At 45.0% G+C, this 25,847-nt stretch overlaps 2 protein-coding genes across 4 annotated transcripts in view; one reads left to right on the forward strand and one right to left on the reverse strand.

Moving 5' to 3' along the window:
• LOC109427791 (tektin-3) overlaps positions 1 to 10,609 on the forward strand; it is a 59,145-nt gene extending 48,536 nt beyond the window's left edge. For all 3 annotated transcript variants that reach the window (XM_029873973.2, XM_029873974.2, XM_029873975.2), the window contains exons 5-6: positions 10,175 to 10,311; positions 10,377 to 10,609. In XM_029873973.2, the coding sequence (XP_029729833.1) occupies positions 10,175 to 10,311; positions 10,377 to 10,605 (366 nt within the window). In that variant the 3' untranslated portion in view covers positions 10,606 to 10,609. The remainder of the gene's footprint in view (positions 1 to 10,174; positions 10,312 to 10,376) is intronic.
• Positions 10,610 to 10,766: 157 nt separating this feature from the next.
• Positions 10,767 to 25,847, reverse strand: LOC109406901 (regulator of nonsense transcripts 2). The gene is made up of 4 exons (XM_029861937.2): positions 23,910 to 25,847; positions 11,928 to 12,717; positions 11,334 to 11,849; positions 10,767 to 11,152 (listed from the first exon to the last, which is right to left on the reverse strand). Exons 1-4 carry the CDS (start codon positions 25,703 to 25,705, stop codon positions 10,829 to 10,831), a joined length of 3,426 nt encoding a protein of 1,141 aa, XP_029717797.2. The 5' UTR covers positions 25,706 to 25,847; the 3' UTR covers positions 10,767 to 10,828.

A 25,847-nucleotide genomic window follows, 5' to 3' on the forward strand; every position in this document is an offset into this window, starting at 1 on the left:
TTCTGCGGAACTCACTCGACGGAAGATTCGGCCCCGGTCACACCGAAAGTAGCGACAGAATATTCGAAGCGCGGATCCAGCCCAGCTTGTCTAATCTGTCAGAATCCGGAACATCGTGTCAGGGACTGCTCGGAATTTCGCAAAAAGACTGTGGACGAGCGTTGGAAAACGATACAGCAGCTTAACTTGTGTCGACTTTGTCTCGGAGCCCACGGCAGAAGACCATGCAAAATCCGTAAGCAATGCGATACTGAAGGCTGCCAGCGGCGACATCATCCATTGCTTCATTCCAAGCAAGACTTCAGTGATATCAAGCGATGCACAGATGGCAGCAAGCAAGGTAATCGTGACGGACGGCCAACAGGAAATAACGTGCAGGTGGAGAACAAACAAGATCAGCATGATCCGAAGCCAAGCAGTTCCAAAGTCGCTACCAATCACCATTTTGCCGGTAAGACGACACTATTTCGGATTATTCCGGTGACCTTACATGGTAATAATCGTTCCGTGTCCGTTTACGCCTTTTTGGACGACGGGTCAGAGAAAACACTTGTTGACGAAGAAGTGGTGAAGCAGCTCGGTGTTGTCGGAGAAACGCAACCATTGTGTCTTCAGTGGACGGCAAACGTGAAAAGGACGGAAGCGAACTCGCAGCGGGTAACTTTGGAGATCGCTGGACATTCAAGCTTATCCAGACATTCTCTGACGGATGTGCGCACAGTGAGTAAGCTGGACTTGCCAAAACAGTCGTTGCGGTATGCTGAAATCTCGGAAGCATTCCCATACCTTAAAGGCCTTCCGATAGCAGATTATAATAACGCACAGCCACAGATTTTGATTGGAAATGACAATGCCCACGTTACATCAACGCTCAAGCTACGTGATGGTCAGCCCGGAGAGCCGATCGCAGCGAAATCGCGACTTGGGTGGACGGTTTACGGGTCTAGTCAAGAGAAGTCCGTGGACCAAGCCCACAGCTTCCACATCTGCGAGTGCCAGGAGGATGATCAAACGCTGCATGAGCTGGTTGAGCAGTTCTTCTCAGTAGAAAGCCTGGGAGTAATGCAAATACAGCCAACAGAGTCCGAGGAGGTTCAACGATCTCATCGAATACTGAAGGAAACCACGAGGCGTATCGGTCAGCGATTCGAAACAGGGCTCCTTTGGAAGTACGATCGCTTCGAATTTCCGGACAGCTACGGCATGGCAGTTCGACGGTTGCAGTGTTTAGAGAGGCGTATGCGGAACGATCCCATCATTGGAGAGAGCGTGACAAGACAGATATCCGAGTATCAAACAAAGGGATATATCCACAAGGCTACTCGGGAAGAACTCGATGAGGCGGATCCACGGCGTACGTGGTATTTGCCGTTAGGGGTTGTCATCAATCCGAAGAAACCGTCAAAAATTCGAATTTTCTGCGATGCGGCGGCGAAAGTGGATGGAGTATCCCTTAATACGATGCTACTGAAAGGACCAGATCTTCTGAGGACGTTGCTGGACGTTCTTTTCGGTTTCCGGGAGAAGCGCATAGCTCTGTGTGCAGATCTTAAGGAAATGTTCCACCAGATACGGATTCGTCATGATGATCGACATGCACAACGTTTACTGTGGCGAGAGGACCCCACTCAGGAACCAGAAGTGTATTTGATGGATGTGGCCACGTTTGGAGCAACGTGTTCGCCATGTTCGGCACAATACGTTAAAAATGTAAACGCCGAACAATATTCAGAAGCATATCCGGCCGCAGCAAACGCTATAATTCGGAAGCATTATGTGGATGATTATTTGGACAGCGCTGACGACGTTGAACAAGCTGTGAAATTGGCGCTAGAGGTCAAGTACGTCCATTCCCAAGGTGGGTTTCATTTACGGAACTGGCTGTCGAACTCCAAAGAGGTGCTAGCACGAGTCGGAGAAAGCGGTCCAGCAACGGAGAAGTGTCTCCAGCTAGATAAAAACGGCTCAACGGAACGCGTACTTGGGATGTACTGGAGGCCTGATGAAGATGTCTTCACATTTTCGTCTACCTTGGCAACGGAAGCAAAGCACCCGACCAAACGACAAGCCTTGCGAGTAGTTATGAGCCCGTTCGATCCAGCGGGGCTATTATGCTTCTTCCTGATTCATGGCAAGATACTGATTCAGGACCTGTGGTGAGCGAAGACTGATTGGGATCAACTGATCCCGGAGAAATTACTCGAAAAATGGGAACGGTGGACTGATTTGTTCCGCTATCTGGACCAGATTAAAATACCGCGCAGCTATTTCCCGCAGCATTCGGCGAAGGATATCGTATCGTTGCAGTTGCATGTCTACGTGGATGCCAGCGAAGAGGCGTACCCTTGCGTGGGGTATTTGCGTGCGGTGTTTCCTGACGAGATAAAGGTAGCTCTGGTAGGAGCAAAATCGAAGGTAGCTCCGTTAAAAGCGCACTCGATTCCTCGTCTAGAGTTAATGGCTGCAGTCATCGGTGTACGTTTGGCAAAATCCATACTCAATGGCCACTCGCTGGTGATTGAGAAAGTTTCCTACTGGAGTGATTCGAAGACAGTGTTGGCCTGGATTAACTCGGACCACCGCAACTATCGACAGTTCGTCGCTTGCAGAGTGGGCGAGATTCTATCCAAGTCAAAACCTGAGGATTGGCGATGGGTACCTACGAAGAAAAATGTGGCAGATGAAGCGACCAAGTGGGGGAAGGGTCCCCGACTGTCTTCGGATAGCCGTTGGTTTCGTGGTGAAGAAGACCTTTATCTACCAGAGGAACTGTGGACAACGAGCGCAAATCCAGCAACTGAAACTACCGACGAAGAACTGAAATCTTGTCTGATACACCGTGAAGTGAAAACGCCCCAATTTGTGGAATGGGAGCGATATTCAAGCTGGACGCGTTTGCACCGAACGGTAGGACACGTTCACCGGTACTTGCGAAATTTGCAGCAAACAACGAACAAAGAACAACTACAGGACGGACCGCTTACGCAGGAGGAGCTATTGAAGGCCGAAGCAACAATTTTCCGTTGGATCCAGATCGAAGAGTATCCTGATGAAGTTGCGACTCTGTGCAGCATCGAAGGCAAGAAGCCCAATCAACAAGTAAACCTGGAGAAATCCAGCACGATTCGCAAGTTATCACCGTTCATGGATGAAGCTGGAGTAATTCGTTCAGATAGCCGGATCGTCGCCGCAGCATTTGCATCATACGACACGAGGTGCCCTATAGTCTTGCCCAAGGATCATCGAGTGACGCGGCTGCTAGTTACATGGTTTCACGAAAAATATCTTCACGCGAACAACGAAACCGTTGTTAACGAGATGAGGCAACGTTTCCATATCTCTCAACTGCGGTCGCTCGTGCGCAAAGTGTCTAATGAGTGTAGGACCTGTAAGATGCAGAAGTCAACTCCAGCGATACCCCGAATGGCACCACTCCCTGCAGCCAGGTTGCAGCCATACGTACGTCCCTTTTCATACGTGGGCATCGACTACTTTGGTCCCATTGCCGTAAAAGTAAACCGTAGTTCTGCCAAACGGTGGGTCGCGCTGTTTACCTGTATGACCACCAGAGCAGTGCATCTCGAGGTCGTTCACGCACTTTCTGCAGAATCATGTAAGATGGCGATCCGGCGTTTTATCGCACGTCGAGGAGCACCGGTTGAAATCCGAAGCGATAGGGGTACGAATTTTGTGGGCTCGAGCAACGAACTAAGGCTGGAGATGAACCGAATTGATCGCCAGTTAGCAGAAACCTTCACTAACACCAATACGAATTGGGTGTTCAACCCGCCAGGAGCACCCCATATGGGTGGGGCTTGGGAGCGGCTTGTACGGTCCGTAAAAACTGCGCTAGCTGCGATGGATTGTGCCCGGACACCAAACGACGAAACTCTAGCTACCGTATTGTTGGAAGCAGAGGGTGTGGTGAACTCGAGGCCCCTAACTTATATTCCCTTGGAGACGGCACAGCAGGAAGCTTTAACGCCGAATCACTTTTTGTTGCTGAGCTCGAATGGTGTGACGCAGACTCCAAAGACATTAGCAGACCCGAAGCAAGTAAGCCGGAATGACTGGAATCTCTGTCGAACAATGGTAGATCAGTTCTGGCGTCGCTGGGTACGAGAATATCTCCCGACAATCGCACGCCGGACGAAATGGTTCGACGAGGTGAAGCCAATTCAGGTTGGAGACTTGGTTATAACAGTCGAGGAGAAGGTACGAAATGGGTGGAGTCGTGGACGGGTAGCCGAGGTCATCGTAGGGCGTGATGGACGAATCCGCGATGTGGTAGTGCAGACTGTGCATGGAATAGTTCATCGACCAGTGTCAAAGCTCGCGCGTTTGGATGTAGCAGAGAGTAAAACTGGACCGGAGATGCCTGACCAGCCTTACGGGTCGGGGAACTGTTACGGTAGCTCGCACCAATCCCATATGACTACCACGACATTGGGGCGCCCCTCGGAGAAACGTCATAGTGACAACTGAAGTTGTCACTGTTAACTGATAGCAGTAGATGTCAAAGAATGAGAAGAGGAAAAATGATGTGATGCTCGATAGTGTATGAAGTGAACTGCATTTGTTATTTCATTAAAAAGCTTTATTTTCTTATTTTCAATAGCTAAAAATAGTAAGTGAACCTAGAATTATATGAATTCGATAAAACTAATCCTAACTACCTTTGATTAGGTGGCAATCAGCCTACGAAAAGTGGATTTTCTCTCGTCAGTGAGCATAGGTTGTAGAGTTGAGGTTATAAAAACGTGAGTTGCCTGAATTTAATGAAAATGAATTTGTAATCTTGATGAAAAATAATTATACTTTATAGCATTCTACATCTGTTCTGTTGCTCATATAAGCTTGTTGGGTTCATTGAGTGGGTGAAAAAGAGACCGATGTAAGTAAATGTACTCCTCATAGACCTTTAAGTATATGTATTAATAAAACCATGTAGCTTTTAGCTCTCACACACGTTACACACAAACGAAGGTGTTTGCTCAGGAGACTTCTCGAAACCCCACCACCCAACACTAACCAACTGACTAAAAGTGGCCAACTGTCACTATCCTCAGCCTTTCTGCTGATAAAACGACCTCGCTTTATACGCCAACAGCTCTGAAGGAACTGTTGCGAAGTCGCACGTTCTGTTGCCCGGTTAGCTGTCTCAGGGCAGGTTAGGCGGACGCGATCCAAGCTCGGAAACCAAAGCGAGTTATACAATGCTGAACTTGACCAGACCTCAATATTGGCGAAACTAAGCGAAACCGTAACTCAAACTGACTTACCAAATTGAGCTTCACTCACATCAAGTCATAATGGCTCACAGACTTAATCAAACTATATAAATGTGCATGCTTAACAATGTTTGGTGTTCATATATTCACTTCATTTTTGTTTGGTATGTTTTTAGAGTGTATGTGCGAGAAAGCAAAAGATCTAACCTGCTATTATGCTGACGACAGGACGATGGTGCAGGGTGGCAATCCTTGCTGGGCCGCGTGCAGGCGGTAAGCGATGCGATTTGGTGACGCGGAACGGCAGGCGGTTGGGAAAAACTCCGGGTATCCGCGCGAGGCCGTAGAGTTTGATGGGTGTCGTGATCACGACCTCGGTATCGTCCAATATCGCCGCCGACGGAAACTTTTCCCGGACTGCACTTGGCTTGCTGACGTAGGCTTGAAAGTTGATCACAGGCTTGGTTGGAGTATGCGACGGATGGAAATAAGTCGAATTGTAGATGGCGCTCGACCGCAGGTCGAGAGGAAATACGGCAACCGTTCGGGCTTGTCCCCTGACTCAGAGTGCGGTACTGTGCACTCCTACGAACGATGGCCGACCGGTGAGCACGGTCCCCGACGAAGCACGCTTGGTCGAGACGAACGATTGTGTCCACTGACTCAGGGCATATGGCGGGTGCCCCTACGGACTTCACATGCACTAATCAATTGGGTATAGACGGGTGCCACTGGCTCGGGATCGTGGCTGATGATCCCTACGGCTTCCGCGGTCGGTGAGTACGACCGATACAACAGCACAATGGCTGCTGTCTTCGGACTACACCCAATTGGGTCCACTTACTCAGAGATGGTGACGAGGATCTCCTACGGACACGGATTGGTGTGGGTATGCGCGGGTTAGTCCCACGCGGAGCGAAACGCCAATGGCGTCTCGGCTTCACCACTGTCGACTCCTGTTTCCGACTCCAAAAACTGTCCCAAATCTGGAACTGACAAAAAAAAACCTTCGTTCGAAGGTATGGCCTTCGAACGATTCGAGCACACACATGTATGGTTTAGCACCTTCGTCGTCAGCATATCCTGTCTAACACACCTGTTCTCAACACTATATCACTCGCGCTATTCTTTGCCAAACTTGGCCAAAATTGTTGGTTTGGAGCAATTCTAAAGTTTGGAAAAGACTAGTTTAGATTTAATTACATTTGCATGTTCAACTCACTCACTTTGCCTTACTGGCCTCTTTATCCACTTAAGTATGGTCCCAAAGACCGTTTTATAATTTCAACACTTTTTACTAAATTGAACTGCTCCACTCGAAAGCCAATTTGGAAAGAGCTTGAGTACAATGATTAGGATATTACAAAACCCCCTTTTTCGGACCGATTTCTAAAGGTCCTGTTCAACATTGTTTGGAACGATCTATGATAAGCGAGATGGATATATATGCACTATCATGTAAGTGCGTAACTGTCGCGCGCTAATGCACTTAGCGCGACATGACGGAACGCAACGTCTGATGTCGCGCAACCAAAACAATTCGGCACCAACATTTCAAAAGGGCGTAACTGCATTTGGAAGTAATACCTTCTTTCAAAGCTGTAGGTCGTACTGCCTCCCTTACACTCAAATCACCGTTGTTGTCGGAAAGGGGAGAGTTTTTCCCATCTGGTACTTGTTGTGAAAAACATGGAAATCATAACACATGATCCACAGCTTTAAAAGAAGGCGATGATTCCAAAAGCAGTTACGCCCTTTTGAAATGTTGGTGTCGAATTGGCTGCTTTTTGTGGCGCGATTAATTACACTAGTTTACAGCATTTTTGAACTCGGTAAGCTGATGATCATTTTTGGTGTAGAATCATGCCCTGAGTTCGAAAACGCAAAGGAAAAAAATTACAGTAGAGCAGATTTTTTTTCGACTTTCCATACAAGGTTGATGATTTGAAATCGATTTTTGTTCTATTTTTAAGCAACGTCGCTCACTTCACACATCTCATTCTCCGTGATCAATGCTCCGATTGAGCTGAATTTTTTACTGTAACTTGCCTACATATGATATGTCAAATAAACGTCGAGAAAGAATTTTTAGAATGTTTTTTTCTTATTGATAAAAATACATTTCATCATATATTTTTGGAAATTTGGCAAAAATTTAAGGAGATCGTCCCTAAAACTCGCCAATATCTTGAATTTCATCAATCTGACGCAAAACCTGCATTCAGGTGATCGAATGGTATTGTATTCAGCTTTCAATTTATGGAAAAAGATTTGAAATTGGTTGAACAAAACGCAAGATATTTGAATTTTAGTAAATTCTATATTTTTAAAAATTGTAAAACTCGATATTGAGCTAAAACTCAAAAACTGCTCTACTTCAAATTTTTTGAAGCACGGTTTCGAAATCAGTGCTATACTGTGCTTCAAAAATTTTGGTCGTTGACAGAAGTTCACGACTTTCGTTTTATTTTGTAAACTAGTGTTATGGTTACAAATTCATTCAAATCCATTCACTCTGAGCAGAGATATTGAATTCATTCGCGTTTTATACGCCACTTGGGCGGTGGCTTCTATATTCGTCTGTTTTTCACTATAACTCAGTCAAATTTGAACCAATTGACACAATTTTTGGAATGTGGTGAGATAGGTATAGTATCTACTCGTGTACAACATTTCAAGTCAATTGATTCAAAATTGACTGAGTTATAGTGGAAAACAGACGAATATAGAAGCCACCGCCCAAGTGGCGCGATACCCCATTCCTCAAATGGAACCGTGGTGGCTTGTAAACAGAAACAACAAGAACGTCGTTGGAGTTGGGTCAACTACCCTGAAATCGTCGTGCCGGGAAAAATACCATTCCGGTCCAGCAAGTACAGCTGATCACTGATCTCTCGTTTCGTTTTCGTCGTCGACCGTGTCCGAAAGACGTGGATATATTTCCTGAGGACGAAATCGGTGGCAGACGTCTTGAGACGACGGAATGGAGTATTTCAACCAAGCCTATCGGAAGCTGAACGGTATTCAACACCAAACGACGAACCCTTACACTCCGCAGCAGAACGGGATGGCAGAGCAATGGTCAAGCTCTGTGCCTGATGTTCGGAGTTGAAATGGCGAAGGCGTTCTGGACCGAGGCTGTGATTTTTTAAGCATAACACTAGACAGCGGATATACTTCTGTTTACCTGCTTAATCGATAAGGTGGATCTGACGGAAATCGCACATTTCGGAACAGGAAACAACGGCAACGAAACTGGATTCAAAGTCTCGAGAGTGCATTTTCGTTGGATACGATGTCAACACGAAAGAATATCGGCTCTATGACCCGGAAGTGCGGAAGGTATTCAACAGGCATACTTCAAATCCGCCGAATTGTGTGAAGCACTGAAATGTGATAGAATTGGACTACGAGCTCGGCACCATAAAGCCGGCCGTGGGAGCTCCGGCCGAACACTCTTCCGAGAAGGATAAAGAAGACGATGACGAGTTCTACACTTGTCCAATGTTATATGGAATTCCTGAATAACACAAATATGAAGAACTAAATGTCACACCGCGCTGAATCGACTTGTCAGCCGCTGGAGGTGACCAATCGATCAACTTTGCAGTGCAATCGGTTTTTTAATTCTTGAGATTTGCGCTCTGAAGAATTTGAAGTGTTGCTTCGTCATATCTTCACCTTAAGCTCGACGCAGCGCTGGCACTTGATGCAGCACGCAGCATATGGTTGATAGCAATCGAATCTTGTTCGTCGTTGTCTACGTCGACGACGTAGTTATCTTCTCCAACGACTATCAAAACTATTAGTATAAAAAACCTAGGAAAGGTTCTTTATACTAATAGTTTTAGTATAATAGCTACATATCTCGGAATCCGGATCTCTCGCGGGAAGAATGTCGGTTACAGCATTCGGTAAGAATATTTCAAGACTTACGGTGGATCAAGGTACGGCGTATGGCTCAATTAGAATAATTGGCACAAAGCGATAGGAATCCAGATTGGAGCGATGGCTGCGTATTCTCTGCAGTAGAATGAAGTGGCTGATAGGTTTAATCGTACGTTCATCGAAAAGGTTCGTGCAATGCTTTTGGATTCTCGGCTACCAAAAAAGAAGTGGTGTGAGGCTGCGTTACTGTGTCTAGAAGGGAAATTACAGATCTTAGGATGTATAGCCTTCACGTGGATACCAGGTCAGTTACGGAAGAAGTTGGACGACAAAGGTTTCGAAGTGGTAATGGTGGTTCTTCTAATCAGCCTTCGTCAATCATGTAATAAGGCTTTGATCTAGCATATCCAAGTGGCAGATTCTTCGAAATTAGTTTCAAGCGGGTTTAAACACCGGGTGTCCAAAATATATACATAAGAGGGTCCAAAATACATTGGGGTGTCCAAAATAGTAAAAACTGATGCTTCAAAAACCAGTTATTTCCATCAAATTTTCATCCAGAAATGACCTTCTGGGTATTTTTGCCGGACAGTGGAGGCCTTTACGGTCATACCAACATCATCATTATGTGAAACACCCTCTGAATATGTTTGATTTTAGCTTAAATTCAAACTAATGTCCTCTAGGGGTCCAAAATTCGACCGTTACCCTATACGTATGTCACCGCGTTCCAAAAATTGTGTCAATGGTTCGCAATTGGCTGAGTCATAGCTGAAAAGTGCCCTGCTGAGATGGTTACACTTCCGTACACCCGTTACTTTTTTGCATGGGTCATTATTTTGCTATAACTCAGTCAACTTTGAACCGATTCTCATGAAATTTTGTACACTGATAGTACTAATCGTGCCTACAAATTTCATGAGAATCGGATGAAAACTGACTGAGTTATAGCAAAAACCAGACCCGTGCAAAAAAAAGAATCGGGTGTATGTCTTTTTGAACTTTCAACATAGTTTTCAAATTTGCATAATTCCTTATTCAATTTTCATTAACAGACACAACAAGAGATATTTGATGTGGAAAAACATATCGAGCTACTGCGGAAAGCGGTTAACGACAAATCCAATCCGATGAAAGTGGCTCAAACTCGCTTGGAAGCACGTGCACATCGCCCTGGCATTGAAATGTGCCGGTAAGTTGTTGATTTTATTGTTTCTGCGGAAAAAAAAAGTTCAATCATCACCTTTTTTGTTCCAGCGATAATGCCCATCTACGTTTGGTGGAGGAAGTGTGCACAATTCAAGACTCGGTTTCCACATTGCATCGCAAGTTGCAGGAGGCAGAAGCTCAACACCAGCAGCTGCTGAAAACGAAATCGCAGTTGGAGAATAACCTTAAGCTCAAGGTTGATGCCCTGTTCATTGATCGCGAAAAATGCATGGGCCTGCGTCGTTCGTTCCCCGTTAACAATACCATTAAATATTGAAAAACATTTATTACAATAGTAAACGGATTACTTTCGCTACTTCCATTAATCATTCTAAATGTAAGAAACCGATTATTGTTACTCGATGTATTAGATGCAATAGAAATAAAATTTGCTTGCTCATAAAGGATTTCGGACACAACGACACGCTCAAGCCTTAGTTAGGATGTTTTCACTCGTTTAATGACTACGACTAACAATCCGAATGCACAGAAAGCTAAGCTTAATGGAAAATTGCATCAACATCTGGGACACCCTTGGGATGTTTGAATTTGGGTGGCTTTTGTATTCGTATTTTGGTACTTGCCGGTGTTCGTTGACTTTGGAGCAGCGATTCTTGGTAGTCTTCCTCTTCTAGCCGTTCGGTGATATTCAGCGTTAGTCGCTTAACGCTATCGTTCTCTTCCTTCATTTTCTGCTCTTGATCTTTCACGTATATTGCCAGTTGACTGTCCGATGGCGCTTCGAAGGATTTGTACTGCTGTTGCTTGCCTTTACCTCTAACCATTAGTACAAACGGAACAGAGTCTGACTTCTCCTTGTTTTCCTGAAATAAAAATAATAATAAAAATTAACAACTGCATGTTTGTCTACAACCCTGCTAAACATTCGCATTTCCTACCAAGCTTCGGACGGCAAGATGGCAAGGCGTTGTCCATAAAATACGTAGACTTATTTTCAACTCAGACATACAAGAATTTAAGCGTAAACCATTACGATATCATTACCTGCAATTGCTCGTACGTCTTCTTCGCTCCGCTGCTTCTCATTGTAATCGGCACCGGAATATCTTTGATGTTGAGCTTCACTGGTTCCTTCAAGCGCTCCAGAAAACTGTCCGTTGCCATCCGTTCGAATTCCTTCTCAAACTCCAAATCTTCTACAGTTTTTTCTACTGGCATCGGTTTAAGCAGTGTATCAAGGTCATGATTCAGATCCCCTTCGTCATCGTCCTCATCATCAACCATATCGTCATCCATGCCATCGTCGTCTTCGCCTCTTTGAATGCGCGGATTCTCGTCGTCGTCTTCCGAATCTCCAAATGCTTCCGACGTGCAATCTTCCGTAACCGTGTCATCCTTGTCGGTATCGTTCTCTTGGATCGTTTTAAGACTGCGTTCGTCGTCATCTCGGGGGCTGAACAGTTGGGGATATACTTTCTTGGCTATATTCTCTATAGCTTCCTTGGAGGCATCATAGCTGGTCAAGAGCTTTAATTTCGGCCGCAAATTTTTAAAACATTCCTGAAAGTTGGACAGTAATAAAAGAAAAGTTCATTAGGATTAAAAATGTATTTTTTCATTGGATAAAGCCAACCGTACCTTATACATATGGTCAACCAGGATAGGAAAGAGGTCCTTATTCGTATCGCTCGTAAAAATCGGATCTGACTTTTTGAACCAATAGTAGTTTTGAAAGAATATCAAAAAGTAGTCCAACCCCTTACGGCTAGTTGCACTAGTGAAGTATTGTCCGCAGGTATCCAGCAGAACACAAACCAGCTTGAGCCGAAACAAACTCCCCGGGGGATCCACCTCCGAAGGCGTGTCGTGACTGGAACTGACACCGAGCGATATGATCGAGTAAAGCGTGTTCAGAACGTTCTTCGATTCCACCAATCGATAGTTATACAGCTCCCCTAGATACTTGGCCATCGCAATCCTCCGCTGGGCAAGTTTGGTGTCGTGAATTTCCAACCCAGCTCGGATGTCTTCGAATACGGCGTCGATTACTTTGACGACGGCTTTCTCCTGATAGGAGCTCAACCCGGACACCAAATCGGCCAAGCTCCGTATTAAATGGTACCGGATGCTGTACGCCTTGGAAAGACATTTGACTGCGTAGTCGTGGATATCACGATCCTCCCAATCTAAGCGTCGTAGCAGTTTTATCATCTTATCAACGTTGGACTTGTTTAGCTCTTCGAAGATTAAATGCCGAATGTAGGTGTGGAATAGTGGGCGTACTTTTCGCTGGATACGCATTCCTTCCGGTTGTTTGACGAGATAGTAAGCCGTATCCACCTGTTGTGCGTGTCGACTGTCCATCGTGGTGTTGGTTTTGAGGCGCATCATTTGCTCGAGATACACATTAGTACGAAGGCGGCTGTCTCTGTAAAATACAAATATAAAATAAAAAAAAATATATATAAAAACTGTTAACGTATTAGATTTCAAAAGTCCATTTGTTCTAGTGTAGATCAAACCACAAACGCACATGCAATTTTCAATCAGTGTATGAAAGAGAAGAAATAAATCAGTTCATTGTTCAGAAGCTCACGCGTGCGGTCGACTTTTATTTCGCTTGCGCTGAGCCCTGTTCGGTCTATACAGTCCACTCTCTTGGAGCTACATTTTTTGGTCCATTCGAGCCGAATGTGTGGCTGAAATCGGAAAAATCGAACTGATCGCGTTTCCTAGCGTGGAAATAGCGAAATCGCGATGTGAAAATAGTGTTTTTTCGGACGATTCGAGAAGTGAAAAAGAACGCCATCGCATTGGCGTACTCGTTTGATCGTGTCTCTGAGCGAAGAGTGCGAACGCGAAAACAAAATGGCGCTAACACATACCCCGAAAGGCGCCAAGAAGAAAGGAAAAAATATGGCGGATGGTGTGAACATCGCCGACGGGAATGAAGACGATCCGTCGCGAGTGCTTTCCGTTAGCGAGCAGCTGTACCAACAGAAGTTGCGGGATGCAGCCCGCGAGAAAAAAGAAGAATTTGATGTGCTACTAAAGAAGAAAGAAACTGTGGCGAGAAAGTTAACCCGAGTTGAGGTCGCGTTGGGTAGGCCGGAGGCTGCAGACAAGCACTATTTGCAGCTGCAGTTGAAAATGTGTGACGGTTGTTACGGGGAATACAGTGACCTACAGAATCGCATATATGACCTAAACACCAGTGAAGATGTGCGGTGCGCGGAAGAAATGCGATTTATCGAATTCGAAGAACTGTACAGTGCGCTCTACGTACAGATAACGAAGAAAATTGAAGCGTTGTCAGTGAAAGATGTGATGGAACCAGTGGTGCCGCAACCAGTTCATAACCACCCGTATGTTCCGCCTTTGAAGGCGCCGTTGCCGACATTTGACGGCAACTTCGAGAACTGGTTCGCGTTTAAAAACATGTTCCAAAATGTGATGGCACGCTACGACACCGAATCCCCGGCCATCAAGTTGTACCATTTGCGGAATTCCTTGGTTGGTGCAGCGGCCGGTGTGATAGACCAGGACATCATAAACAATAACGACTATGATGCTGCCTGGGAAACGCTTCAGGAGCGTTTCGAAGATAGACAAGTGATCGTTGACAAGCATATCGACGCGATGTTCAACATTCCGGCCATGACCAAGGAAAGCGCAGCCGGACTCCGGAAGCTTATCGACACAGTTTCGAAGAATGTCGATGCTCTAAAGAATCTGGAGCTGCCAGTTGAAGGATTGGGCGAAATGATGCTCCTGAACGTGCTGGTGAAAAAATTCGACCTGGAGACCCGCAAGGCGTGGGGTTTGGACCAGAAGGACAACGAATTGGCAGATTTCAAGTCGACGATGGATTTTCTAAAAGAAAGGTGTAAAGTGTATGAGAAGATCAGCCGTAGTAGCAAGGCTACAGCGGAAGTGGTGAAGCAAGTGCGTCCCGCTGGAAAAACGGACTCGAAAGTGCATAGCCTTGTTACTACAAATGGAAAGTGTACGCACTGTAAGGGAGACCATGAAATATGGAAGTGTGAAGTGTTCAAAAATGCGAATCTGAGTGAAAAGTACAATTCACTACGCAAGAGTGGTTCCTGTTTCAATTGTATGGAAAAGGGACACATGACGGGAAAGTGCAAGTCGGAGCGATCGTGCAAGCAGTGTGGCAAACGTCATCACACGTCACTGCATCCTACCGAATCGCATTCCGAGGATTCATCGTTGCAGCAATCGAACGTCGCATCCAGAACCAATGCACCGAAACCATCGGCTGAAGTCGGTGGTCCTACGACAAACCCAACGACGAGCGGATCGGTCCTCTGCTCGAACGTCGAAGCTGACCAGGACACGTTGCTGGCCACTGCAATCGCATTCGTTCAGGGTGCTGGAAAACGGAAGATGGAATGCCGGGCAGTATTGGATTCTGCTTCGCATAAGCACTTCATTACGGAAGCGATGGTGGCCAAACTGGGATTGAAACGGAAGAAGGCCAACTATACGATCATCGGAATCGGCGGCAACCAGATCGCCATTCAGCACAAGGTGCATGCGAGGATCAAATCCAAAGTGAGTGAATATGAGTCACCGTGTCTGGAGTTCTTGGTCGTCAAGAAAATCACGGGTGACCTACCGATGCAGCAGTTCGAGACGGCCCAGCTGAATATTCCGAAAGACATCCAGCTTGCAGATCCTGGATTCAACGTACCCGGTCAGGTAGACGTCCTGATCGGATCGGGTTTGTTCTTCAAACTCATCAAGCACGGACAGTTGCAGTTGGCAGACCATTTGCCCGCTGTGCAGGAAACATCACTTGGTTGGATCGTGAGTGGCTTGATTCCAACCAATCAGTTCGGCGTCGGTGGGACGCTCTGTACGATGGTAACCGAGGACGACGTCGGTAAGTTACTTGAACGTTTTTGGTATTTTGATTCGTATGACGAAACAATTGCTCCGGAGCATTCTTCCGAGGATGCTTGCATCAGTCATTTCCTCGAAACACATCGGCGTGACGAAGACGGAAGATTCGTCGTTCGGCTACCCTTCAACGAGGCGAAGGGGCAGCTGGGCGATACCGAAACCATGGCGCGGAAACGGTTCTACGCGGTTGAACGAAGACTGGATAAGGATCCGGATCTGAAACGACAATATGTTGATTTTATGAAGGAGTATGCAGATCTAGGCCACATGGTAGAAATAACACCCCCTCCGAATGAAGATCCTACGATGGTGTTCTATTTGCCACATCATTGTGTGTTGAAGCCGACTAGTTCAACCACAAAGCTGCGTGTGGTATTTGACGGTTCAGCGGAATCGTCGACAGGAGTGTCCGTCAATCAAACCCAAATGGTTGGCCCGACAGTACAGAATGACTTGGTGTCCATTCATCTGAAGTTTCGAACGTTCCAGTATGCGATCAGTGCGGATATTCCAAAAATGTATCGGCAGGTCCGGATCGACGATGACTTCTTGCGCGTATTTTGGAGAAGCAATCACGATGAACCATTGAAGGTCTATGCGCTGAAAACCGTGACGTATGGCCTAGCATCCTCTCCGTTCCTGGCAACCATGGCGCTGAGACAACTGGCTGAAGAAGAGGAACATCGATATCCGCTGGCAGCAAAAACCGTGAAGAAATCCTGCTATATTGACGATATGCTGTCTGGCGCAAATTCTTTCGAGGAAGCTGTGGAGTTGCTGAGACAGGTGACCGGCTTGCTGAACGACGGTGGGTTCGACATACACAAGGTGTGCTCGAATTCAAAGGAGCTGTTGGAATTGGTCCCCGAAGACAAACGAGAAAGGCTTGGAGTAATTGACGACGCTGCTATCAACGGCTTGCTGAAAACGCTCGGACTCGTGTGGAATCCGGATAGTGACGTATTCACCTTCCGAATAGCAGAAGTACTCCCGTCGGCACAGTTAACTAAGCGAGTGATTTTGAGCGAAATTTCCAGGATTTTCGACCCGCTGGGTTTCCTTGGGCCAGTGTTGACAACAGCCAAATTAATTATGCGGGAACTATGGCTTCTTGAACTCCATTGGGACGATGTTCTGCCGCAGGAATTTGTGGAGCTTTGGACGGATTTTCGCGAGCGACTTCAAACATTGAACGGGTTGGAGATTCCACGCTGCGTGCTGAGTCGGGATTACATTCGCGTCGAATTACATGGATTCTCCGACGCGTCCGATTTGGCATACGGGGCTTGCCTATACACTAGGTCGGTGTTCCGGGACGGAAAAGCTGAAATGAGATTGGTTTGCAGTAAATCAAGAATATTACCGAAGAAGCAAGGAACGAAAAAGGAAGTTACAACGCCACGTGGGGAGCTTCAAGCAGCTCTTCTGTTGTCACGTCTTGCTGTGAAGTTGATTGGAGCTATGGAGATTCAATTCGAGTCCGTGGTTTTGTGGAGCGATTCACAGATAGTACTCTGTTGGATCAAGAAATCTCCGGATTTGCTGAAGATCTACGTTGGGAATCGAGTGAAGGAAATCCAGTTGCTGACCAACGAGTTCGACTGGCGATACATCCCATCGAAGATGAACCCTGCCGATCTGATTTCGAGAGGGCTTCAACCGAACCAACTGCGAGGACACGAAACTTGGTGGACCGGTCCGGAATGCTTGAAGAAAGTGAATTGCGAAATTGACGATCCTCCACCGATTCAGGAAGCTGTTATCCCAGAGCTGCGAGGAGTTGCTCTCTTCAACACGAACGCTCGCCAACGAATGAAAATATTTGACAGCGTCAGTCGGTTTCCCATCATGCAGAGATCCATGGCCTACGTGATTCGTTTCACGGACTACATAAGGAGCGGAAGGCGGCAACTTACGAAAGGGTTGCCTACAGCTGATGAAATGAGGCGTGCATTGTTGCTGATTGTGCGGCTGACTCAGAAGGAATGTTTCGACGACGAAATCCGTGCATTGAAGGAGGAGAAAGATTTCAAGTATCCACTAAAATGCTTGAACCCTTTCATCGACGAAAACGACGATACACTACGTGTGGGCGGTCGAATTCGACACGCTCAGATTCCGTATGGCAGTAAGCACCAGTTTCTGTTACCCTCTAGACATCCAGTGACTGTGGCAATAGTTCGTCATCTGCATAAAACCAACATGCACGTTGGACAGCGAGCCTTGCTTGCTGTGGTGAGACAACAATTCTGGCCTCTTCGAGCGAAAAATGTGATTCGAGATGTGATCCACAAGTGCACCCCCTGCTACCGTGCCAACCCGAAACGAGCTACTCAGCTGATGGGGGATCTTCCGGAGTATAGGGTGCAAGCTGCGTACCCATTTGCCAATGTAGGAATAGATTTCGCCGGGCCATTTACACTGCGAGCGGCTGTGTCTACGAGGAAGAGTGTGATGACCAAGGGGTACGTATGCGTTTTCGTGTGTATGGCCACACGGGCTATGCATTTGGAAGCAGTATCGAATCTTTCGACGGATGCATTCTTGGGCGCTCTTCAACGATTCGTGAGCCGGAGAGGTCTACCCAATAAGATCTTTTCGGACAATGCCACCAATTTCGTTGGTGCCAATAATGAGTTAGCGAGACTTGCCGATCTGTTCAACACCGAGATGCACCAGAAGAAATTGAATGGATTTTGTGTTCAGCGAAACATCGAGTGGTCCTTCATTCCTCCCCGTAGTCCCCACTTCGGGGGAATATGGGAGGCCGGGGTGAAATCGGCTAAATTCCACCTGCGACCAATTTTAGCGGATCACAAACTGTCATATGAAGAGCTGGCGACGGTATTGGCGCAAATTGAAGCTACATTGAATTCGCGCCCTTTGGTTCCATCCTCCGACGATCCGAATGATCTGACTGCGATCACGCCGGCTCATTTTTTGATCGGCAGGGAGTTCCAAGCGGTACTCGAACCATCGTATGACCACGTCAAACCCGGAAGGCTGTCCCGATGGCAGGTACTACAGGATCTCAAGCAGAAGTATTGGCGGACCTGGTCAACAGATTTCCTCCAAGAGCTTCAACGTCGTCAACGAGATTTCAAGACAACTAAGTTCAAGGTGGGCGCATTGGTGCTCATAGCAGACGACAATCTCCCTCCACTCCAATGGAACCTTGCGCGTGTTGAGGAGTTGCATCCTGGTAAGGACGGCCACGTGCGAGTGGTAACTTTGAAGACCAAGGATTCGATCATCAAACGGGCGGTCAAGTACCTGTGCTTGCTGCCAATGGACGAAGAGGAGCCTTCACCTGAAATTTGAAATGCGGCCATTTCAAAGGCCGGGAAGATGTTAACGTATTAGATTTCAAAAGTCCATTTGTTCTAGTGTAGATCAAACCACAAACGCACATGCAATTTTCAATCAGTGTATGAAAGAGAAGAAATAAATCAGTTCATTGTTCAGAAGCTCACGCGTGCGGTCGACTTTTATTTCGCTTGCGCTGAGCCCTGTTCGGTCTATACAGTCCACTCTCTTGGAGCTACAAAAACATTAACGCGCCTAGTACAAAAGCAGGACAACAAAATAAATAGTAATAATAATAATCAGAACATTAGGGATAGTGGCAGAGCTGTACACCAGCCTGAAACGCGAAGCAGCAAAGTACGGACTGGTGGTGAATGCATCGACCGAATCCGTCTAGAAAGCAATGTCGTAATGTCACGACATGTTGATACTGTCGAGGTGAAGCAATGTGTCTGCCTTACCCGACGTCTCCACTAGACAGAAATGTCTTGCCATTTTGCTGGACAGATGTGTCATGTCAGAAATATTCTCTCGCTGTTTGCATGGAAAGCAGCGGTGTTGATCATTTCTGTTACGTTTTCTCTTTCTGGCAGCAAAATGGCAAGACATTTCTGTCTAGTGGAGACGTGGGGTTAGATCCTTACTGACGGCTAACAACAATGTTAGTCGTGAAATACGAACGCTCATCAATAGTGGAAGTCGTGCCCTTTACGGGCTTCAGAAGAAACTGCGGCCTAAAAAGATTCACCCCGCATCAAATGCACCATAAGACAGGTGGATTTCCACGGACATCAGACATGGTGCCATGCTCAAAGAATACCTGCAATAAATCGGAGTTTTCGATGCTAAGGACGACCTCCAGTAATGTGCAGGAGAACGTCATCGAGTATGGAGTATGGCTCGAATAACTAGAAAATGTGGTACAAAGCGTAAGGTTTGCCAAACGTATCGCACCGCCTTTCACCCCGCTACCCCGCTCGTTCTCCACATAGATATCACCGTTGTTTATTCTGCCATGTCGAGGACCCTGCACTTCGTCAGCAATACCTTGATGAGGAGACTCAAAGGATACAGGAAAATTACAGGCAGGGTTACAGAATAGGGACTAGAGTGGGTCAACGTTGTATGGAGAAACTTTAAATTTGATCGTACCAACCCGGAACAAAGTTTTTTCGATCTATATAAGCGTCCAAAACAACTGTGCAAAATTTGGGAGCGATTGGTTGCGTCCCCGTATTCCGCATTGAGATTGAAATTTGTATGGAAGTTAGTGTGAGAAAACGTACGTTTTTGCATTTTACTCATAAGATGAATTCTTTTGTCTAATACCATATAACTAATGACGTTAAAGTATAGCCTAGGATATGCCGAAAAACTTTGCCGAAGACCGCAAAAAGATCAGTCGCTTTTGAAAAAAGTTATTCGCCTGGTAACCCGAGCAAAGTCTAACAACAAAATTATAGCAAATCGAAAGCACGATTTGTAATCAGCAGCAAATTGATATCATATTTTGATATCAGATTGACTTGATTAATTTCGATTTCAAATTTTGATATCGTTTTGCTGTCATTTAAAATAATTACAAATGTTTAAGTTTTTAAGTCATTTCAAAACTTCTAGGCGACCTTGTATAAAGCATCTAAGGGGCTGTCCATAAACCACGTGGTCATGAGGGGGGGGGGGGGGGGGGTGGCTCGGCCAATGACCATTTTGTATGGAAGAAAAAAAAATTGTATGGACTAATGACCACGCGGAGGGGGGGGGGGGGGGTTGAGAAGTCCCAAAAAAATGACCACGTGGTTTATGGACAGCCCCTAATGATATACCATCAGTGCAATTAGCGTATTGCATTTAGGTTTCCATATTATTCAAAAAAAAACTCTAAATTTAACGATTTTTCCATTTTTTCGCGCTGATAGCAAAAACAGTAATCAATTTGCCATCACTGATAGCAGGAATTGTTTTCAACTTGCTGTCACAGGAACATTTTTCTGCTCTCACTTTTGATGTTTTAACCGTTAAAACGACCAAAACGACATCAACCTGAGTAATCATAATTTGCAATATCACAACATCAAAATAAGTTTTCGATTTGCTGTCAGACTTTGCTCGGGAACTTAGCCCAAAAATTGAGATTTTATTATTGATGTTATTCCTTTACATGTAAAATGTTAAGCACCACCTGGCAATCTGTACGTTATAACTTTTTTCGCAAGTGTTGGATCACTCGCGGTCTTCGGCAAAGTTTTTTGGCATATCCTAGGCTATAGGGGAAAGGCGGGTAACACCGTCAGGTGGGTAAGCCCGTCACCTCAATGATTTTACCAGAAAACAGTTATTTAGTAGCTTTTTGGCCACACACCTCATTCGGTTTTACCATTTCTACTATTTTGAGACACATGATACCAACATTGACCTGTCAAACGCGAAGTAAATAAACAAAACAAACACACGCGTCGTCACACCAATGGCGGATGTAATTTTTCGTCGGTAGAATTTAGCCTCTGGATTACAAAACAAGTGCAGAAATTCACTTTCATTAATTATGTATTCCCATCTGTACTATTCTTTAGTGCCAATATTCATCGAACGGTCAGTTTCGACAATTATTCAGGAACTACGGTGTAATTTAGAAAAAGTGGGCTTTTCGGGTAAGCTCTTTGGATCAACGGATGTTTGTTGAACTGACTAGGCATTTCTATTAGGTGCTACGCAACTACAAACGGAAGAACAACCGAGGAAATTTCTACATGGGTTTCTCTTGGAATTCCTGTGGTATTTTGTTCTAGGGATTCTTCCATTAATTCCTTCGGTGATTTATCCAATCAATCTACTAGGATTTCCCCAGGAGTTTCTGCTTGGATTCTTTTTGTTCCTTCAGAAACTTCTAAGAACATTATTCTCAGTGATTCTCGCGGGGATTTTGTAAGGATCGCTATTGTCAAGATTCATCCAGGATTTTTTACACGAAAATCATTGAAAGATTTCTCCAGGGATTCTTTCAGGAATTCTTCTAGGGATTTCTTCAGGTATCCTTCCAGTGATTCTTCAAGGAATCACGTAAGGGCTGACAATAAAGATCAACATTACTATTATCTAGTTCAGTTATTTGAGACACAATCACGTTTAACGCTTCACGGAGCCGAACGTTATATCAAGGTTAAATTTCTGTTATATCGATGTATGACTGTGTACATGTCTTTTACTCACAAAATATAAAAAAATGTTCAGCTATTTTGGTGAATGTCGTTTGTCCGAACGCCATTTGACCAAATGCCATCTGACCGAATAGTTTGTTTGGTCGAATGCTGGTTGGTCGAATAATGTTCGGATGAATTCAGAGGAACGGGAAATCTTCAGGTAATCAAAAGTGAGCTTAAAGCGATTTCTAAAAAGGTCAGCGAAGATTTCCCCTTCTTGTAACATAGATTATCCATTTTTTTTCTTATTCAGAAGAATTTTTTGATATTCTAGTTGCTATGATCATCAAATTATTTTCTTCTTTTGATAACCGTTAAAGAATCATTTAGCGTGGGAACTGCCAATATTTTCATCAGAGATTTTTAATTTTTCTATTTGGCGAATGTCATTTGCCCGCACTCTATCAGAGATTTTTCCTTCTTTAACCTTTCGAGACGCTTGTCTGTTTGATTCCAAAACTGCGCCACACTCGAGTATGCATATAGCCGATGCGGTTAGCGCACGAATAATTAGCACGACCATGGTGAGAGTAATGGGTTCGATTCCCGGACGGTCATGATCGCTTAAGAAGGTTTTTTTCTTTTTCGATATTCGGTAAAAATTATCTTTTCGGCCAAATGGTGTTCGGGAAATGCCATTTGGGCAAATGATCCTCAACCAAATATTTCATTTAGGCAAAAAAAATATATATCTTATTGATAACGAATGACTTCTGAAAAGATTTTATGTGTTGCATATACTTTAAAATTTACCATTATAGGATCTCCAGAACCTGTTTCAAATAACAAAACGACAGATGTACAATGATTGGTATACCATTACTACACATCAAAAATATTTTCAATTTGAAATCCTCAAAATTTTCTTGAAAAACAGGTATGACGGACTTACCCCGTTAGGTGACGGCATTACCCCATAGGGGTGACGGTCTTACCCGCATTGAATTAAAAACATCAATATTTAATACGGTTGTGTTATGTACATTGTTCATCAGAATAAACATATTTTGACAATTGTAATGCACAAATCTTATAAAATACTAATGAATCAAAGATTCTGCGTACTGAAAATATCCATTTAAGCCTTACATTAATTTTAAAAAATCCCAATGCTTAAGGTGACGGGCTTACCCCTTCCTCCCCTACTTTAACGTCATTTAGTTACATGGTATTAGACAAAAGAATTCATCTTATGAGTAAAATGCAAAAAAGTACATTTTCCCATACTAAATTCCATACAAATTTCAATCGCAATGCGGAATACGGAGAAGCAACCAATCGCTCCCCAAATTTTGCTCATTTGCTTTGTACGCTAAAAGGAATCGAAAAAGGTTTGTTCCGAAAAATCGACTTTGTTGACCCAGCCTAATAGGGACACAAGTTGGTGAGCGGCAGCGATCAGGAGCAAACTTTACCGAGTAAGTTACTAGATTATTTTGCTGGTTACGGAGCAACTTCTGGTGTGCCATTTTCCTCATATGTACCCCAAAATATTTGGCTAAATTGCCGGTCGAGATGACAGTGACGAATGGAAGCGCCACAGACAAACAGATGTAACCAGTGCTGAAAAATTCATTTCGTCATATCTAAATTCAATCACCTATAGCTCATTTTAGAAGCTGAACCTGAGGATATGGTATATGAAAAACTTGTGCGGCTAGTTCTATTCTATAAGAAAGTCACGGAAAAACTACTATTTTTCGAATATTTAAGGTAAATGTCACGGGCTACCTTCGAAAAATCCCAATGATATTCATGGTGAATATCATTTGGCATTGGTTCAAATTTGACTGAGTTATAGCGGAAAACAGACGAAAATAGAAGCCACCGCCCAAGTGGCGCGATTCCCTAACTCAGCTTGGTTGGGAAGGATTTGAGGTCAACTCTGAGACCTACAGGTTAGACTTAGCTACTTATGGGTACGCAGAACGCAAGAAATTTGTTGGCCTATCTCGATGTGTGGAAAATTCAGGCAAGGAATCGCTCAAGAAATAATAAGGCGTCGCTTTATTCCGGATTCTAGTACGGAGCTGAAACGAAACGTCAAATCAAATGGGGCTCGCTGTGTTAAATTTCTTGACCATTCCGGTCACGGAAAAATAATGCACTAAACGAAAATTACTTGAGCGATTCCGTTCGAAGTGCATTAGCTTAAATCACTTTTAGTAGATAATGAAATTATACTTACTTCGAATTGTACAGGTAAACTCCGCAAACTTCCAGGAAAGCGCACGTCATCTCGATGTGGTGATGTTGGAAATTAAGCAGCAGGCACTTCAGACAAAACAACGCCTCGATCTTGTTATACAGTCCGAACTTCACCAGTTCCCCGATGTACCGTACTACCTTGATCTTCGTTTCGATGTTGATTTGATCCTTTTTCTTGATCTGGTACTTGAAGTCCACCTTCAACATCTGACACAGATCAACGGCCACGTCAGCCGACACCAGATTGATGATCGCTGCCAACCGGGCGTACATTGGGAGAAGATCCAGACGTGTCCGCTGTACGCCAAAAAGAACTTTGACGAGCCTTTTCCGGTTGTTTTTCGTATTCAGGTTGAGCAGGAATTCGATCGCTGCCGAGTCAATCAGTTCGGTGTTTACGCAATTTTGTAGATTGCCGATAAACGCTTCGAAGTGCTCCCGATTAGCGTGATGATGTGGGGTACTGGGAGCCGTTGTTGGCTCTTCTTCCGGCTCTGCTGTTTCGGAGATTTCCGAAGGAGGGTCTCCCACTTCTTCACATTCGTGTTCCTGCTCGACTTCCATGTCGAGAACTTCCTCTGTCATAGCCGGCTCGTCCGGGATGACTTCTTCCTTCTTGCCACAGTAGTTGGGAAGAAACTGTCGCAAATCCGGCAGATTGACATAGAAATTGCGCGTGTCTTCATCACCCCATGGATCCAAATTGGCAAATTGCTCATCTCCGATACTATCGATTACGTTCCCTTCTGATGGGCAGGCTTCTACTTCTACGGTGAGTTCTGGCAGTGTTTCATTCAGCAGGTCCGCCATGGTTAGAGCGGATGTTAGAAGTTTATCATAACTGTTTTGAAGCATTTCGATTTGCTCTTTCTTGTCATTTGGAACCTCTCCCTTAGATTCCAGCATCCTTCTTCTGGATTTCTCTGCATACTGAAGTTGTTTGTGCTCATTTTTCAAATGCTCGCAAAGCGTTTGGAAGTAGTCTTTCAGCATGTTCCTCAGGTTTTGCTGTTTATCTGAAGTGAGTAAATTTGACGAAGGAATCGTTACGTCGAACTGTTTAGCCAACTTCAGCATCTTTCTTGGCACTAGCCCGGCATATTCATCTCCGCAATGTCGACAGAACGACAGAATAATAGACAAATTGCTGTGTTCATCCTTATCCTGCGATATCAAAGCGGTCAAGCATGCCCCAAGTAAAGGCAACCCAACTTTATTAGTGAAGATCCCAACGCTAACCAGCTCGGCGTAGAACCTCAAGTCCACCCTCATCTTGCTCGGATTGCCAATTTTTTCTCCTCCTTTGACGTGCAATATCTTCTGCCAGTTTTCCAGAAAGCTCGGACTGAATTCCGCGTAAGTCTGGTGAAGTTTACTGCACAGCGTCAAGGCCGGTAGCACGTCACTCATCTTCAGCTTGGCTTCCACAATCGCGGCACTTACTTCCGAGATGTACTTGGTCAGATTCAGCCCGGCCATGTCCTTCAACAAGCCGTCCAGCTGGGAAGCTGTGAACTGCTTCAACTTTTTGACGAACGCCGTATTTTTCTTCAAGCTTGAATCACATTTGGTGAAAAACGATTCCGGCGGACGTTCCGGGTTCACATTTTGCGAGCGTAGTTGCGTTTTCTGCTCGTATTTGGCGCTGATCTCGGCAACATAATCATCCAGCTCCTTGCGGTCGGCTTCCGAATCTTCGATCGTCGTTTCGGCATTTTCCGCCACATTTTCGGCTTTTTGCTCTGGAGCTGGATCGGAACTCGGTGTGGGTTCCATGGAGATGGAACTGTTACGAATTTACCACAATTTTAAGAGGGATTCAACGACTATTTCGCGAAAAAAATCAAGTTCTTTTCCAGATTTTTAACACACCACGCACAAAAATAATGAAGTTTGTTTTGATTTGGGGGGACTGTGA

Source organism: Aedes albopictus, chromosome 1 (genome assembly GCF_035046485.1).
Source record: "Aedes albopictus strain Foshan chromosome 1, AalbF5, whole genome shotgun sequence".
Classification (NCBI taxonomy): domain Eukaryota; kingdom Metazoa; phylum Arthropoda; class Insecta; order Diptera; family Culicidae; genus Aedes; species Aedes albopictus.

Bases quoted from the DNA above. Each gene is read 5' to 3' on its own strand.
- LOC109406901 (XM_029861937.2), bottom strand. From the start codon at position 25,705: ATGGAACCCACACCGAGTTCCGATCCAGCTCCAGAGCAAAAAGCCGAA. The intron at 11,850-11,927 runs GTACGGTTGGCT...TCCAACTTTCAG, and splicing joins TGGTTGACCATATGTATAAG to GAATGTTTTAAAAATTTGCG. The intron at 11,153-11,333 runs GTAATGATATCG...TTTTTATTTCAG, and splicing joins AGACGTACGAGCAATTGCAG to GAAAACAAGGAGAAGTCAGA.